This window comes from Drosophila persimilis, unplaced genomic scaffold (assembly GCF_003286085.1).
Source record: "Drosophila persimilis strain 14011-0111.01,24,50 unplaced genomic scaffold, DperRS2 tig00000477-arrow-pilon, whole genome shotgun sequence".
In the NCBI taxonomy this organism is placed as follows: Eukaryota; Metazoa; Arthropoda; class Insecta; order Diptera; family Drosophilidae; genus Drosophila; species Drosophila persimilis.
The window spans coordinates 3,765,414-3,783,912 of NW_020825313.1; the positions used below are offsets into that span (position 1 = coordinate 3,765,414).

Here is an 18,499-nt window from a genome sequence, read left to right on the forward strand (position 1 = left end):
TTCGATCTACAAAATGGAAGGAACAACGGTATAAAATTTCTAGTAAGTCTAATAGGAATCGTGAAGTTTATGCGGCTCAACAGATCAGGGCTGTCTATGTCACCCCCGATCAAGTTGTGCATAAAAATCACACCAAGCATTTTTCTACGGTTAACTAAGGATGGGAGGTTCACTAAAAACAGTCTACTAGAGTAAAATGGAAGTCTCACATCCGCATCCCAGTTGAGGCTCCGCAGAGCAAAGAGTAAAAAGTTTTTCTGTACTGATTCTATACGGTCCTGGTGTACTTTTTACTGAGGGCACCATACACAGGAGCCGTATTCTAAAATCGGACGAACTAGCGATGTATACATAGTCTTTCTTGTATAGGGGTCGTCAAATTCCTTTGACCACCTCTTTATAAACCCAAGCACGCCCGTGGCCTTATTTACCATGGTCGAAATGTGTTTAGAAAACTTCAGCTTGGCGTCTAGTATAACAGCAAGATCATCCAGGGTACTTCTCTCAAGAGAACCATCACATAGGGTATATGGGCTAGAACGATGAAATGTCACAACTTTACATTTCGAGGCATTAAGGTGTAACAACTTTGCACAGCACCATGACTGAAAGTTATTGAGATCGTATTGCAAGCGAAAATGAAATGAAATGTCCTTATACTGGATACAGAGCTTAACATCATCCGCATACATAAGTACTCGAGAGTATGTTAATACCGAGGGAAAGTCATTAATAAAGAGTACGAAGAGTAAGGGGACTAGGTGACTGCCCTGTGGTACTCCCGAAGAAACCTTTACTGGTGAGGAGAGGGAGTCAAAGGTCAAGTTTATGTTCTAAAAGGGAATGGTTTACAGAGTCCAATGCTTTGAAAGCCTTTAATAATGAAAGAGGTAAACTCTAAGAAGATTGTGGTGGTTGATCGCCGCCTTATAAATCCATGCTAAGTTGGAGATATAAGTGACTTGCAGAGATGGGGCAAGTGAGGTGTTAAAACCTTCTCAAACATTTTAGGAATAGCTGATTTTATGGAAAGGAATTATAAACGATTCCTTCCAGATCGTGGGGAAGCAAGAAGAATCAATGGACAGGGTGAATAGTTTAAGCAAGGTTCCACACAGTGCCTCGGCGCAGTACCTGAGTACACAACCTGGAGCCCCGTCTGGACCCGATGAACACACCGGCTTAACTAGTCGAAGATCATGAAGTAAAGAATATTCATTTAACAAGGGACTGAAAATGCCGTTCGGCCTCGGTCAACCGTATGGGTACGGATGACCAGAGTAGCTTTCCTCAGTAAAGGTGGTTTGGAAAAATTGAGCAAAAAGATCGGCGATTGCCTCATCAATCTTTGCCGACGTATTACGAAATAATAGCGAGGATGGGTGTGCGGACGTTCTACGCTTACTGTTTACGAAGCAGTAAAACTGTTTAGGGTCCTGAGAAAAGCGTATCCTGAATCGAGATAGGTAATTCTTATAGCATTGAGACTTAAGAACTGAAAAGTTTAACCGAGCTATTTCATAGAGAGTGAGAAGTAGGAGAACCAACTTCTTGAAGTTTTGTACAAAGTCTTGATTTTAAGTTTTTTAGACTGGATAATTTTTTGGTAAACCAAGGGGGCCGTCCAGATCTAATCGGACAAGAAAGCGGGACAAAAGAATCAAAAAAAGGGCCAAGAGCATTGTAAAAAATGTTTGTGCCTTTTATGACATCAGTGCACAAGTACAAAGCGAACCAATCAAAATCCCTAATGAGGTTATTAAGCGTCGCAAACTCGGCTTTACGAAAGCAACGGACACGTTCAGGTAGCCTACTTGACCGTTCCAATAGAGCTGGTCCTATATCTAGCGACACTTCGGACGTAGGATGGTAGGCGTCTTCAGGTATAGTGAGTGGAAGGGCTCGGGTTAACAACACTATGGTCGGATCCGATACAAAGCACAAATCAAGCAATCGACCCAAGGAATTTTTCACATGGTTGACTTGAGACAGGGACAGGTCAAGCAAGCCGTCAACAAAGTCATGTCGTGACATGGGCACTAGGTTACTAGTCTACTCTTTTACCGAAGACCAGACAGTTCCTGGCAAGTTGAAGTCACCAAGAACTATCATATGATCTTTATCTGATAGCGAGGAAGATACAGCGGTTAATGCGGACAAGTGTTGCGCATAAATTGAAGTTTCCGAAGAAGGTGGAATATACGAGCAAGTAATGAATATATCAAAAGCGAGAATAATCACGTTTACACACAGGAATTCCAGTTCCTGTTGAACTTGGACGGTGAAGTGTTCCGTCGGGAAGTTAGAGTCCACTGCAATCAGAACCCCTCCTGCACGTCGAGACGAACGGTCTTTCCTAAAAGTTGTGTACCGGCCTGTTAAAACCTCGGAACTAAGAATGTCCGGCTTTAACCAGGTTTCGGTAAGCACAACACTATCCCGGAAAAGAATGCTGAGCTTACTACGCAAGCCTCTAACATTCTGATACGTTACTAAAAGAGAAGTTAGCTAGGGGGGCCTATTGTTCTTCTTAGCCTTAAACTCCTTCACCACCAAATGCTCCGGCCAAAATTTGGCGGAGCAAATGGTGTCAAATTGAGTTGGGGAGATGCTTATCTTAAACGAGGCTATTTCCCTGGCATAAGAGAAGTTGAATTTCTCCACCTTTAACCCCACGGCTTTTATTTTGCTTTGAATAAAAGCAATTACATCATTAGATGTGAGGTCAGGGGCCAGCCGTGAAACAAAAACTTGTCTTTTTGGTGGAACTCCCACCAGTGGTTCAGTCACCACAGGCCTAGTACCTGTGGTGGCAATATCCGGAGGTCCGGAACGTCTATTTAGTGGTGGGATCGGGATAGACGAGACAACTAGCGAACTTGTGGACACCACGGACACGGACGCTGCAGACGTACTTGGCTGCACATTCTCCGAGGCGATGAATTCGGTTACCAAATCTCCATCGCCAGCAGCTGTCGTTGCCCTTGGAGTGGCAAACGAGATCAACTGCTGCACACTTGGAGTGGTCGGAGTCAGTTTTTCGGCGGCGCACGGCTGAGTGACGGTTGGCACTTGCAGATCCCGCGGAGTGACCTTTTTACGCCTCGGAGACTCATTCAGAAGTTGCAGACTGCCATATTGAGACTCCATGGCTAAGAGCCGATGGTATTGCTTTTTAAAGCCAACGGTCTGCTCCTTAAAGCCCTTCCGCGTCTGCCTCATAAAAGCCGCCATATCATTCTCCACCGCACGGCATGCCTCGCAACTGTAATTCAACCTATTACGTTTGGAGATGGCATCACCCACGAGCTACCGCAGAGCTAGCAGGCTGATCATGAGTGATCTCTTTGCGACAAGTTTTTTTAGCACATACAACAGAAAACTCCTTAATAAAAATAATAAAATAAAATCGAATAATATTTCAAAAAAATTAACTATCAGACCAGTGTACCAAACCAGGCAAACGCTAATAGGAGGAGAGCATTTGCAGCAGCAGCTAATGAGAGAAAGTGAGAGCTACTGAACAGAAAGTTACGAGAGCGAGAGAGAAAGAACAGTATTTCAAGTTTAGGTGATAGGGAGAGAGTGATACTACAACAAAAGCTACAAGACGAGAGCGGGCTGTAATGCAATATAGTGTGTACTCACGGCAGCAGCACAAACACGACAAGCCGACGCCGAAAAATAAATAGTTTAATAATATTTTAAAACAAAACAAAAGGCATGCACTCGCGGAGTAGAATAGAATTCCAGATTGTAGGCTGGTTAGGAAAAATGTGGAGCGCAAAACAAAAACGCGTCTGATCACTACGAAAGAGAACGACGAATTCCAGACGTCGAGCGTATCCCTTAAACACATAATCCTTGATGATCATAGTGTATTCCTGTGCGAATGGCCCGTCGCGCTTCATCTTCTTCTCGACATTTACCAACCGTTTTTACGCCATTTCATAGCTTCATGGCAGCAAAATGTGGCCATCCTTCACTAGTAGTCCTGTCTGGTAACGTTGGCTAGGAGCCAATTCCGCGGTGAAGGCATGTTTGATTTCCCGCTTACCGGCCCAACGACAACCCAGCTCTTTTTCTGATAGATTCAAGGCTTTACAATATTTGAATGAGATATATTTTTTTATGGTGTGGCTATTTTTTAATTTTTAAAAACTGGTATTTTTTTAAGGTTTTTTTTAGAGTTGGGGCTTTTTTTTTCCTTCTAACTTAAGAATCTTACATCTACATAGTTGTATTGAACTTTGCAATTCTGAAAAGCTGATAAATGCATTTCTTAATCGGACCAAGTAATCCGAAATAATTTATTATGTTTATTTTTGGCTTTCAGACCCGCGAAAATTTTGAAGAAGCTCGTGAAAAAGTAACAGAACTAAAAACCAAGTACATGGAAAAGCGCACGGTAATTAAATAAGATAAACTGATAGTATCATATAAAAAAATCTCATCTCATTTACAGAAGCCTGAGGAGTTATTTACCAAACGTGGTTATCTATTTTTAATGGAAAAAAGTGAGTAAATAGAGTAAAATGTAAATTACAATACCCTCAATCTCGAGGTTGGGATGATACAATGGATCTAGTGGAAACAGACAAATGTATAGAAATGCGGTTAATGCGGCCTAACTTCATCAACCATAAAATGCTCATCTGTTGTTTTACGACATATGGTACAACTTTGAGTGAAAACAAATTCTAACCCAGTAGAGCCGGCATGATATTCCAGTTCTCGGCGTGCTTGATTTGCCAAATTCGTTAAACTCGGCATATGTTGTGTTCATTAGGAACAAGTCCCGAACAGCCTCCATGCTAAGTCGCCAGTATCTCGAGGTTAATAACTTTTAATTTCAATCTTTTGTATGCGATACACCAAAATTGATACGTTTAATGAATATGCCGGTTTTTTCGGAGATAATACCTTCTTTCACTGTGGGAAGGATCACCAAATCGATATCGAGAATTCCTTTGGTTTTCGCTTTTAGTTAATATCTAATAAAATCAGCCAAACTCTTAACTCGGTTTCAAAATTGTGCAACTTCGGTCTCTAACCGGTGCTTCTGAGCTTTATTTTCCCATTTTCCTGTGTCTTCTCGTCGGTGGTCATTTTGTCAAATTTTTTTGTTCTAGTGAACGACTATGATTTATTACTTACTATTACACCGTTTTAAAAGTTTTATTTTTATTTGATTTGTATTCTGGCTTCGACTACGTCCAAATACAATGAACGCGGCTATAGTCTGCATGCATAATCATAACACCGACGTCATAGACTTACAACCAATATATGCAGTTGTAATCCTATATGTTGCCCTGCTGTGTCAATCCGCTTGAAGACTTCCGGTAGTTTTTAGCTAAAATCGTTTTCCTTAAAAATAATGTGCTTAAGAATTTAATAATTTGATTTACCTGCATTTTTGTCTGCAGCCCTTCGCTGACGTTTTAAATTGAGTCATACAAATTGTGATGGACCTATTTCAGGCTGAGGTAAGCTCAGTCACGTCCAGGAGTCAATCCACAAAAAATTTGTAGAAATGGATGGAACCTTAAGGGCGGCGTCGGGGGGCGGCCTATCGTAGAGAGGTGGATCGGGGCTGGAGTGAACGTCGCTCGTCGTGCATACGAAACGGCGTGCGTGGACTCGGGGTGGTTTAGTGTCGGTGCCTCGGCTAGTTGGAGTGAACTTACGCAATCGGGTGTTTACTTGAATAATTTGACACTTTATTATAATTCTTAGCACTTTAAATAAACTTAGTTTAATTGGTCGCCGGTGTCTCTTGTAAGTTCCGGGTACAACGTCTGTACTCCGAACCAGGTTTTTCTGCGTAAGTTCTGGTACAACGCCCGTACTCTGAGCCGGCTTTCTGCGTAAGTTTCGGTACAACGTCCGTACCGTGAGCCGGATTTCTGCGTAAGTTGTTCTTTAGTTCTCGTCGCCGTCTTTTTATAGGCCCGTATTGCTGGGTCTGCGGGTTTGAAAATGCACTTCCGCGTCGGAGTGCACTTTGCCGTTCTTGGTGATCGTCGCAGATTTTCGCGGCGTCAACTTTCCGCAGTCGAAAGTCCGTGGGGAAAGTCCGCCTGACCTGATGTCTTTGGTCAGCGTTATGGAGTTGGCGCGTGTTGATCGGTGGTTGCGTGCGGAGAGGGGGCGTTGGTTGTGGGGTGTGGTGCGATGCGCTCATTATAAGTCGGGGGACGGATTGTATCGAAACCTTTTAGGTTCGTTACAAAATGCTAAATTTTGTTGTGCCCTCATAGCTAGGAGCAGCAGGTGCAGATGTTGCGATTACAAGAGCACCCACTTCCAATTGACGCTAACGATTTTCTAGGAGCTCACGGATTTTAACATCGATTGTTACGCCCTCCAATGAAACTTTGGAAAACTTTCCAAGATAGCTGCATTTCAGATTTCCATCCATCAATCCCTCAACCCACAGCCCCAATCCCAGGATTAAGGACTGGATATTTTATCTAATATCTAATTCTGAGCGATCGTTGTATAGGGGAATATCCGCCAAAAGGTCCTCCAAGCCAAAAAAGTTAACTAGTTTACCCGATTGACAGACATATAACGTGAGGATGGCTGTTTATGTCTCAATTTTTGTTTTTGCTAAGTAAGAGAGAAGTCACAGTGTTGATTGGTAAACTTTATCAGTTAATTAAGTACATAAATACATTATGTATTATATCTCGATCTTGCATATTTGCATATTTTTGAAGAGTTTAGATACAAAAAATTCTAATGAAACCAAGGTTCGTTTCATGAAAAGTAGAGTTAAAAACGATATGCATATTTGCATGAAATGCATATGTATAATATATTAATCAAATAAAAAAATAATATAAAAGCGATTTAGAAGGTGGTATACGTATTAAAATTGTATTAACTATTGTCTGTTATTAAACTAGAGCAAATGATACTTAATACATACGATATTTTATAGGTTTAAAAGTTATTCAAAATAATTTGTATTGCAATAAATAATTATAATGCTCTCTAAATTATTAATTAAGAGTCTCTGACGCTTCTCTCCAAAAGTCATTTTGTACGCGGAAAAGCTTCTTTCAACGTCCCAGGAAGTAATTGGAGCAAAATTATATTTAATTATATTTCCATTTGGGACTGGTTCAATTGCAGAAAAATCTTCAGCATTAAGTAATAATATAATATTTATTTTTGGAATGATCTTTAAATCTGTTTTTTTTAATTGCTTCAAATTTCTGTTTAAAATCCATTCCAAAACAGTTCTAATGGTAGCCCTTCGCTTAAAGGGATATTATTATTTCGGCAACTCTTTTGAAATTCGATTTTATATACATATTTAAAATTCCGATATAGGTGGGGATTTTCTACCAGCTTTTTTTCCAGCTTGATAGATTCAGCATCTTCTGAGTTCACTTCACTTCAGACGACTGTAGAAAATTAAAACGACCGCGCAAATCAATCGCTCAAAATAACACCAGCGATCAAGCAGATAAAACTTTACAGTGACAAACATGTTACAGAGAGGCTTCGCATAACGAAGTTGCACATTTTTTTGGCTACGCTTTGTGCTTAGCACATAAAGCTTTGCTTTGGTTTGCGATAAGAACAATAAAGCACTATATGGTTGAGTGTTGTATAAGGGAAAGTAGTACATGCTTCTCGTTGCTGATTATTTCAAACCAAGAAAAATATTCTTCTGTATTGCTCGCACTTTAACGGGTGGATCGGTGGATACAAATGCTTCCAAAATGTGGGAAAGATGGCGAAATAAAAGGCCAGCTGATTTCTAGACTCTACAGGAAACTCCAAATTATTTTGCAATACAGCTGTCCGTTGCTTTTCCGTTAATTGTAGTAATCATTGTCTGATTAAAAATCGTATATAGGGCCACGTGAATACCAAAATCGTTTGAAAGCGGCGATGAATGCGGGAGTCGTCAAATCGCTGATGACCCCGATATGCTTTGCTTTGGTGGTGAGACATACAAAAATAGCTAACCAAGCTTTGCCAATCTTTGGTGTCCGACCTGCTGATGTATTAATGGTAACTGGTTCAGCTTAATCCAATTCGTCAAGAAAGGGCGTGTAGCGAATCAGCGTGGATTTTTGCGAGAGTGGTCCGTGCTCAGCTGTTTGTATATATAGATCTTGCATGTTGAAGCTCCCATGACGATAAAAACGATGACAGGCGGCTCTTACAAAGATGATGTACTAAGCGAAAGTAGTATAATCTTGTGCGCAAGAGATGTTACCAAGAGGAAGCCTTGTTATTCATACATGAAAGATTTCCTTCATCGGAAATTGATACTTGACCCTTACTTTCATGCGCGCAGCTTCTTCAGTGGACAGTGCCAACTTTGCCTTGGCAAGTGGCCAAGTTGAACGTGATTTGGAAGCCATTTCATGACAATTGATGATCTACGATGTCTCTCGGCAGTAGTCCTCGGGATTCGCAGTCGCCGGGATAGTCACCGGTGCCAAAATGTTGCGAACAGCTACGTGGGCAAGCTTCCAGAATCTTAGCAGTGCGGTTCCAAACATAAGTGTTCCAAGTCCGAGGGGGCTGATGACAGCCAGTGCAGCACAATTTCGCAATCAAATCAACAGGAAATAACTGCTTGACCAGAGACATCAATTTGGAAACGTAGATGGGTTGCATTCAATTCGAGTCGCGGTATGGGCTAAATAATTATGATTGCCCGTGACAATAAAAAAGGCGTCTATTCGGCACAGTGGGTGCATCCTGAAATGTTGACAAGACTCAAGGGCATCACAACGTGAAAAAAGAAAGACGAAAAGGTTATTTATGATCACTTCTTCAAGGTCTAGTTTTAAGAGCAGGATATGGATCAGTCACAAATCGCGACTGTCGCATTTAAGCTCGTTTAGATCCGGTATACTCTATTTGGCGATGTCGACTGTCTTACGTAATTCAGCGATGTTGGAACCTTTTGAAGTTGGTACAGAGAAAAAATTAAGGTGGAACGTGCAATCAAATGCAATTTTAAGTTAAAACGCTTTTCTATCCTCTCCCATGCGTTCTGGTAGTTGTCCTCAGGTTTGGAAATATTCTTAATCAGAAGCTTGCATCTCCTAGATATGATTTCTAATAATGAAACTTTTGGCAGAAAGACTACTCTTCTTGCTGACTGAACCAGAGAACGTAGGAATGCGTAATTTGTCAAAACGGAACTCTGCGGGACCGCAGAATCCCGAATCTTCTCCAGAAGTTGGGCTTGTCCGTCAAATAAACGTTCCACAGTGTTCGATAGAGGTAGATTCGGGTTGTCGCAAAAGGGCGGTACGAAACTATACGTGCGGTTGGTTTCAACTAGAATTTTCGACTAACTCAACTCCACGAAAAGAAGTCGAGTAAAAGGCAATTAGAATACGTGGGCTGACTTTTATGTCTGTATGTATATTTTTTGGCCAGCTCATGCTTATAAATCTTTCTTTTACGATCGCGTTATCTTATTTGCGTTATTCGTCGCATTATCCAATGTCTCCAATATTTGACTCGATCAGCTTAGTTCAACTTTTGCCACTGTGAAGGACTGGTAAAACGAATTCAGTAATGTACGTAGTAATGAATTTGCTGTAGAACGAATCTAGTAAAGGTCGCCCAAATATGGTTGCTTTACGAAAAAATGTATGCTGTGTGGGATTGGTTATTGCAATATCGTCATATGATATACCATACCCTTAAATATAATTGCTGGATGGGGAGGTCTCTTCACCGGAGTCGTGTATGGCTAATGTGCCAAATTAAAGATTATGCTAGCATATTAGGATGGGCCATAAATTTGAAATTTCTACATTTAACTCTATGAATATTTTCATTCCGTATAAACCATGGGTGCGAGTGTTCTCAGTATCTTCGATTGAGTTCTTGCTTTATTTCTAGATTACTAATGCAAGCGTTTGCCCGTAGCTCGGAGCCATATGTCCAAATTGGTTTGATAGCTGCATTGTACTAGAGTTCTTTTGTATTCCAGTTTAATCTTTTATTAGTTTTAAATTTCAGTAGATTTCTCTTCGCTTCGATGTGTTTACGCCAAGTGAGCCGTCTATCCAAATGGACACCAAGGTACATATGATACTTCGGTGGTTTGTGGAATGTTGATGTTGTTCAGAGACACTGTTGGGCAAGATTTTCCAAGGAAACGAGATGAGATGATAAGTGTTCCGTTGCTCTTGAAGAGCACTTGGAGCGACTGAGGATGTCAGTATCATCAGCGAATGTCGAAGTTGTTGTAAGTCTGTTTGTCCATATATCTGCTTATAAATAATATACAATTGTCCGAGCACACTATCCTGGCTTACACCAACTTCAATTGGTTGATATTCAGAGAGAAAATCTGTGCATCTTAATGTGAAACTTGTGAATGTGATACTTCTTCGCTGTAGGTATGACTCCAATATTTTATTGGTGTTCTGTGGAAGTAATATTCTGATTTTTTTAATTAAGCCATCCAGCTAAATGCGGTCGAAAGCTTGGCCGACATCTAAGAAGACAGTGGAGCAATATTCTCGTCTTTCAAATGCATTTCGTATCTCAGAGGTTCCATGTTTTTGCGGAATCCAAATTGTGCATTTGGATTTCACTGTTGATGTGTAGGTGTTGCTTGATATGATTCAGGCGCAGATTTTTAAATACTTTTGATAGGCACGTTAGGAAACTGATAGGTCTATATGATGATGATTTATTGATCATTGTTAGACAGATTTTCTCCATTGTTAAGGATCGTAGCCCCATTTCATCATTCTGTTGGACAATATGGTGAGAAAATATATTGCACAGCTTGGCAATTTTATGATCATTTTAGGGGAGATGAAGTCGTGGGCCTGCTTTGAGGTTTAGTCCTTAATGACTCTTGTCATTTCTCTTTAAGATTTTTGGTTGGTAGGCGCATAAAGCTATTTGTCGCTGAATGTGGTTTGAAGGCGTTTTCTACGTGTCCGCTGCTTTCGTAAAGCCGAGTTTGCGAAGCTTAATAACCTAATTAGGGATTTTGATTGGTCCGCTTTGTACTTGTGCACTGATGTCACAAAAAGCACAAACATTTTTTACAATGCTCTTGGCACATTTTTTGATTCTTGTGTCCCGCTTTCTTGTCCGATTAGATCTGGAAAACCCCCTTGGTTTACCAAAGAGTTATCCAGTCTAAAAAACTTAAAATCAAGACTTTATAAAAAATTTCAAGAAGTGGGCTCTCCTACTTCTCACTCTCGTTATGTAATAGCTCGGTCAAACTTTTCAGTTCTTAATGCTCAATGCTATAAGAACTTCCTATCTCGCTGCAGGATACGTTTTTCTCAGGACCCTAAACAGTTTTACTGCTTCGTAAACAGTAAGCGTAGAACGTCCGCACACCCATCCTCGCTATCATTTTGTAATACGTCGGCAAATAATGATCAGGCAATTGCCGATCTTTTTGCCCAGTTTTTCCAAACCACCTATTCTGAGGAAAGCTACTCTGGTCAACCGTACCCATACGGATTACCGAGGTCGAACGGCATTTTCAGTCCCTTGTTAAATGAATATTCCCTACTTCATGATCTTCGACTAGTTAAGCCGGTGTTTTCACCGGGTCCAGACGGGGTTCCAGGTTGTGTACTCAGGTACTGCGCCGAGGCTCTGTGTGGACCATTGCTTAAACTATTCACCCTGTCCATTGATTCCTCTTGCTTCCCCCCAATCTGGAAGGAATCGTTTATAATTCCTCTCCATAAAGTCAGATGCAAAAAATTATAGAGGTATAGCAAAGTTATCCGCTCTTCCCAAATTGTTTGAGAAGGTTTTAACTCCGAACTTGCAACATCTCTGCAAGTCACTTATATCTCCAACTCAGCATGGATTTATAAGGCGGCGATCAACCACCACGAACTTGTTAGAGTTTACCTCTTTCATTATTAAAGGCTTTCAAGGTAACGTACAGACGGATGTTATTTACACCGACTTAAGTAAAGCATTCGACTCTGTAAACCATTCCCTTTTAGCACATAAACTGGACCTTTTAGGGTTTCCGCCCAACCTCCTGGGATGGATTTCTAGCTATCTTTGTTCCAGGTCTCAAAGAGTTATCTTCAAAAACTATCTCTCTTCACCAGTAAAGGTTTCTTCGGGAGTACCATAGGGCAGCCATGTAGGCCCCTTACTCTTCACACTCTTTATTAATGACTTGCCTTCAGTATTAACATACTCTCGAGTACTTATGTATGCGGATGATGTTAAACTACAAGGACATTTCATTTCATTCTCGCTTGCAATCCGATCTCAATAGCTTTCAGTCATGGTGTTGTGCAAACTTGTTACACCTTAATGCCTCGAAATGCAAAGTTATTACATTTCACTTTGGCTATGTTGGCTCCCTATACCCTATTTGGTGGTTCTCTGGAGAGAATTACCCTGTTCGATGATCTGGATGTTATGTTAGACCCCATGTTAAAGTTTTCCGAACACATTTCTACGATGGTAAATAAGGCCATGGGCGTGCTTGGGTTTATAAAGAGGTGGTCAAAGGAATTTAACCCTTATATAACAAAGACTCTCTATACCTCGCTTGTTCGTCCGATCTTAGAATACGGCTCCTGTGTATGGTACAAAGTACACCAGGACCGTATAGAATCAGTACAGAAAAACTTGTTACTCTTTGCTGTGCGGGGCCTTAACTGGGATGCGGGTGTAAGACTCCCATCTTACTCTAGTAGACTACTATTAGTAAACCTCCCATCCTTAGTTAACCGTAGAAAAATGCTTGGTGTGATATTTATGCACAACTTGATCAGGGGTGACATAGACAGCCCTGATCTGTTGAGCCGCATAAACTTCACGATTCGTATTAGACTGACTAGAAATTTTATACCGTTGTTCCTTCCACTTTGTAGATCGAATTATTCCTTGCATGAACCGTTTAGGGTCTTATGCTCGGACTATAATTCCCTCTACCATATTATATCCAACACTAATTCTCTTCCTCTTATAAAATTATTAATCCTTACACACCTTTCTATTAATTAGTAACTGTAGTGGTATTTGTATTTTGATTGCATGCTTAGTTTCTTAGTAAGTTTAGTGCTAATTTTACTCGAATGTTAGTCTAATAGCTATCTTTCTTGCATGTTCGCGTTTGGTTCGGCTACGCACCGCGCGTCATGCGGCAGCGCCCCTCGGTCGGTTGGGCGGGAGGAGGGCTGCGTTTTGCCTGGGATCCGCGCGTAACAGCCTTCTGCTGGTTTCACACGGGCCACTTGACGGTGCAGTAACTGCATCGCCTCTTGAAAGATGCAGTCATTGCATGTCAACGTCCACATAAACGGACACACGCCTGATTTAGCTTTCCACAGGGGGGAATCATTTGCTATTAGGAGAGGATTGCTCCATATAGTTTATTTGAGTAGTGGTTGGCTATTTTAACCGGTCCTTCGAGGTGGGTAATCTATGGTCTTGCCATTTTCGCAGAAGGCTTATCTTATCTTACAGTAGCTCTTCAATATGCCTAGGAACACGACTGCTGTTGTGAATTTTAATACCTGTTATTATTGGAGTGGAGCGTTTTGCAGCCAGTGACATTACAGCCAATAATGCTTCAACTCATCTTTTTAAGTCATCTTTACAGTCATCAATATGGGAACTTCTATATTTCTTGTAAATGAGCTAATCTGTTTTGCTAGAAGTAAGAAAGTGTGGGCGTTTTGAGAACTGTGGTTGGTCATAAACGTGAAATTGGCGAGTGATCCAATGATAGATCTGTGCAGTGTTCTAAACGAATCTGAGCCTGCGTCACTCTTCTTGTAATAGTAAAATTAAAACGAAGAAGTGCGGTGGGCACTACACTGCGGCTAGGCTTAAGTAACCGCTTTGAGTTTCGATATGAATTGATGTTGCCTGTAGATAAGTTACAGATCATGCCTGATGGGAAGCTTGATCAGAAGTCCAGTATCTCCATAAGCCTTAAAATCGGGATGGTTTGTCGGATAGAAGTTGTAGCGTTAATGTCGTGTTGATCGAGGAACTGCAAGAGCTCGCATTTCTGCTGTGAAATGCCATTCACATTCTAGAAAGATACATTTAGAGAAACCGTTTAAGCAGATTTCTGTTTGATTAAGAGCTACCAGAGGTGATTTTGATTGCGCATAAGTTAATGAATCGTTTGTTGTATTGCTACCGTTGTATTTGCTCTAGTTACCAGTATTGATTCAATTCCATTTGTAGAGGCACGTTGGCCAGTAATTTCTGTAGTGTTTTGTTGAAGTTTTGGCTTAGAGACTGAGGCGTACGACTCGTACAACGGGTACGACTTAACGCCTCAGCAAAAGAAACTCAACGCAAGTTTCGTCGGATGACTGGGCGTTTGCGTTTGTGTGATTCCTCAACGTATATTGGAGTTGGGTGAACTTTATTTTTACCTATGGGCATACTATCAGGGGTCAGTTCTACCTTGAACATTGGTTGGAGAATTTTTTTTAATTTTATTATGTTTATGTTCATTTTGATTTCAAAGCCTTTATCTTTAAGTCCAGCTATCATCTCATTGACTGGAACTGTTTATTCGATTCCTTTAATAACAGCTTATAATCCTTTGCAACTTTTAAGTTGTTAGGTACAGTAATTCATGGCCACTGATCGATAGATATGTTCGTCATTGACTTGTATTTTTGTTTATTTTATGGTTTAGGGGTTTAGGACGTGACATACAATTTTTTGTAATTTTTGCAACCATTTCAGTTCAATTTGCCTGACGCACATAAATAGGTGGAGGCGTTACTTGCTTGGCCTTAGATATTTGAGCGTTATCATCATCTTCTTTTGGGTCACTAAGAATCGCAAAACTATTGTTCGTTAGCGCTTTTAGCGCTCTAAAGCAAACCTTACCATCCTAAATTACGCAGTATGAGCCAGATAAAATGAAATCAACCCCCAAATACAAAACTGACAAAGCTGACTGGGACAAATTCTACCACCTACTCACGCCATTCAAGTCATTACAAAACATCCTTAACATTAACAAAGAAGTTTCTATAATGACCAAAGCTATAAGGAATGCAGCTAACATGTCTATTCCTCAAACTAAGCGTATTGTGCACAAAGCCAATATAGTTTGGTGGAACGCCACTCTCACTAAACTACGCGAGCACAAGCAAACACTATGGTCAGAGTTCAAGTTTAGCGAAACGACCCAAAATCTTGTGGCATATAAGAAAACTAAAGCTTTATTCAAAAGAGAAGATAAAGCCTCCAAGCGTCAATCACTTAACCACCTCACAAGCCACTCCCCATATCTTCTACCAAAAAAAATCTGGGCCTACGTCAAAACTCTAACTGGCAAACGTAGAATTCTAAAGAATTCAGCTAAACATGTTAAGCAGGGACTCATTAACATCTATAACTGCATTTTAAACAACGGGATCTACCCCCACACTTGGTCAGTAGCATTTTTTTGTTGCTTTGCTCAATCAAACTCTTTGAAAAAATTGTAGCACGCAGACTAATGTGGTATTTGGACAGGAACAATCTTCTATCCCCAGCCAAGTTGCATTTCAAAGCAAGCACAGCACTGTTGACTCTCTTCTGAAAATCAAACATTTCGTGTCAGACGCCCTTTCCTCTAAAAACCACGTTCCTTTGCTAGGTACGGATTTCGAAAGGGCTTTCGATCGCGTAGGCGTTCACGTCGTCCTTGATCAGCTTGAACTTTGGGGATTGGGTCCTAAGGCCTTTAATGCAGTGAAGGGCTTTATGACTCGTCGCTCCTTCAGAGTTCGAGTCAACAATACTCTCTCTCTCCCAATTTCACTTCACAGTGGCATCCCACAAGGTCCCCTGTTTCCGTCGTATTGTTTATAATTGCTTTCGACAAACTTAGTAAAATAATTCTTAGGTATAAAAACATTAGTTTAACAGTTTATGCAGACGATGAAATCATCTACACTAAGATAAAAAACACAAACTCTGTACATATTTGTTTTAAAAAAATACTTAAAGATATTCAGGAGTGGGGAAACTTGTCGTGTGCCACACTATCCACCAACAAATGTAAAATACTGCATATTTGCAGAAAACATCAGTGCTCGTCGAGAAACAATGATCTTAGTTTTAAGAATACGACAATTCAATCTGTAGAGAACTTGAAAATTCTTGGAAATGTTTTCGCTAATAAATTTAACTTTAAAGAACACTGTCTACAATTAAGATTACAATTAGAATCTAGACTTAACATCGTTCGATTTCTAAGATCAAAATTTTTAGATGTCCATGCTAATACGTTAATATATATCATAAGAGCTCTTATCCTTGCAAAAATCGTCTACGTCCGAATATCGGAAGGATGGAGCGCAATTGCAAATTTAAAAAAAAATCCAAACACCGTACCAATGCTGCGGCTAACACTCTCGTCGTCAGCCAACGGGCTACTCAACAAATATTTCATGAGTGCCATAAATGCCAAACATAAACACAAAGTACCCTCAACCATACGACGCTGCGTCATGCTCTGGAAACAACACAAAATACAACCTCCAGGAAAACCAGGCAGCTACGCAGTACGTCTTTCAATCTCCAACTTCACCAACTCAAAAAAGGAAATACTATGAGCGGAGTTTTCCGAAAGCTCTTCTTGGAAGAGTTTTCGAAAAGGAGTAAGTCTTACTGGCTATTTACCGATGTATCAAAAAACATCTCTGGCACCGGCTTTGCCGTGGTTAACAGCGTTTACTTACGGTTACTTCCTGATTATTCCTCAATCTTCACTGCAGAGGCTTTCGCCATTTGTAAAGCCTGCACATACGCAAAGGAAAGCCGCGGTCTATTTACGATCTGCACAGAACGCCTCTCCACTATTGAAGCTGTCAAAAATGTAAACTGCCACAATAAAATAATTGCCGAGATTCGAAACCTGTGCATTCAATATCCAAAAAAGCGAACTCTTTTCTGAGTGCCCAGTCATCAGGGTATCCAAGGTAATGAGTATGCGGACTTAGCTGCAAATCACGTCTCAAAGGCCCCAACTTTACTACATACTCCCACTGAGGAAAATGATATAAAAAGGCTCATCCCCCAGGTCTCAACCCAAAGACACTCTGAAGATTGGAACCAAATCCCCCACCGATACAAGATGTTCAACCCGAGTGGTTCACCCACGATCTATCCACCAAAATGTATAAAATCCAAATGGACCATTCATCCGCCTACGTATCGGCCATGAAAAATTGACTCATGAACAGCTGTTAACCGGCAAAACCGCACAACGTTGTCCCTGTGGGGACACTCTCAGTGGATCACCTTTTAGATGTTTACAATGGAACAATTAAAGGCATTGGTAAAAGCCCGGGGCAGACTCAAGGCCATTATCACACGCGCATTGGCCTGGGCTGAACGGGAGGAACCAGCTACAACGGCGGAGGTCACCTCACGGATGGAACTGCTCCAATCGGCTTGGAAAGAGTTCTCACAACTTGGAGATTCCATAGCCCTTCTATGTATCTAAAGTATCTATTGGCACATGCAATGATTTTGGAGAAAAAGGGGTTAGTACAACCAACTACAACTGCAACGATCAACGAGATGGCAGCAGAGAGCTTCATCTAAACAACGACACAGTACTCAGCCTGCTACAACAACAACAACAGCTATTTGAACAGTTAGCTGCAAACCAGAACACGACGAACATGTCTATGCGTGCTGCTAGAGAGAGCGAGAGGGTCGAGTTTAAAGGCGCGGTGAATTCGAATTCTGCAAGTCTGCAGTCTGAAGGGAAAATAGTAACTCACGGGGACAAATCAACGAGGGGGAACGTTGTGAGTTGCTGCGGACACCGCAACTCTAAAGTTATACCCGATACTAAGTCAGTATGGCTCTCCTCCGGCAGACGCCGCTAATATTAAACGACACGACAAAGAGTGCGTGCGAGAGAAACAGAAAATCAGTCTGAGCGTGACGTCGGACGCTGCGTAGCCAGTGCAAATTGAGTTGTTCCTTTTGGCTATAAAATTATCTGATCTGATCCAGATTCAGCAATCTGATATATATGATCATTATCTATGATTCTGCGTTTTTAGTTTTCTCGTATCCTCAATATTGTGGATGCAACAGTTTTTCGTCCTTTGTGGGTGCGGAAGGGAGTAAGGCGAAACTTTGAGATATACGTTTTATAGTGAGATTTAACAGGAGTGCGGATATCAAATTTTGAAACAAACTCGTCTCGGTCCGATATATTAGGAGTGTGGATACCAAATTTGGTTGCTCTAGCTTTTATAGTCTCTGAGATCTAGGCGCTAATGTTTTACTCTAAGCAAAACCGGCTATGCTACGTGTGTGTTAGAGAGAGACAGGGCGAGAAAAAATGAAATTGTTTTCTTGATCAGATTCTGCAGTCTAAAAGATATGGTCATTCTCTACGATTCTGCGTTTTTGGTTTTATCGTATCTTTAAAAATGTGGATGCCACAGATTTTCGTCCTTTGTGGGGGCGGAAAAGGGGCGGGGCGAAGTTTTGAAATATTTTTGTAGCA

At 41.0% G+C, this 18,499-nt stretch overlaps 1 protein-coding gene across 2 annotated transcripts in view; it reads left to right on the forward strand.

The window, feature by feature from the left end:
* Positions 1-18,499, forward strand: part of LOC6603208 (rho GTPase-activating protein 26) — a 287,480-nt gene that overhangs the window by 77,462 nt on the left and 191,519 nt on the right. For both annotated transcript variants that reach the window (XM_026989983.1, XM_026989982.1), the window contains exons 5-6: positions 4,337-4,408; positions 4,466-4,517. In XM_026989983.1, coding sequence (XP_026845784.1) covers positions 4,337-4,408; positions 4,466-4,517 — 124 coding nt within the window. The remainder of the gene's footprint in view (positions 1-4,336; positions 4,409-4,465; positions 4,518-18,499) is intronic.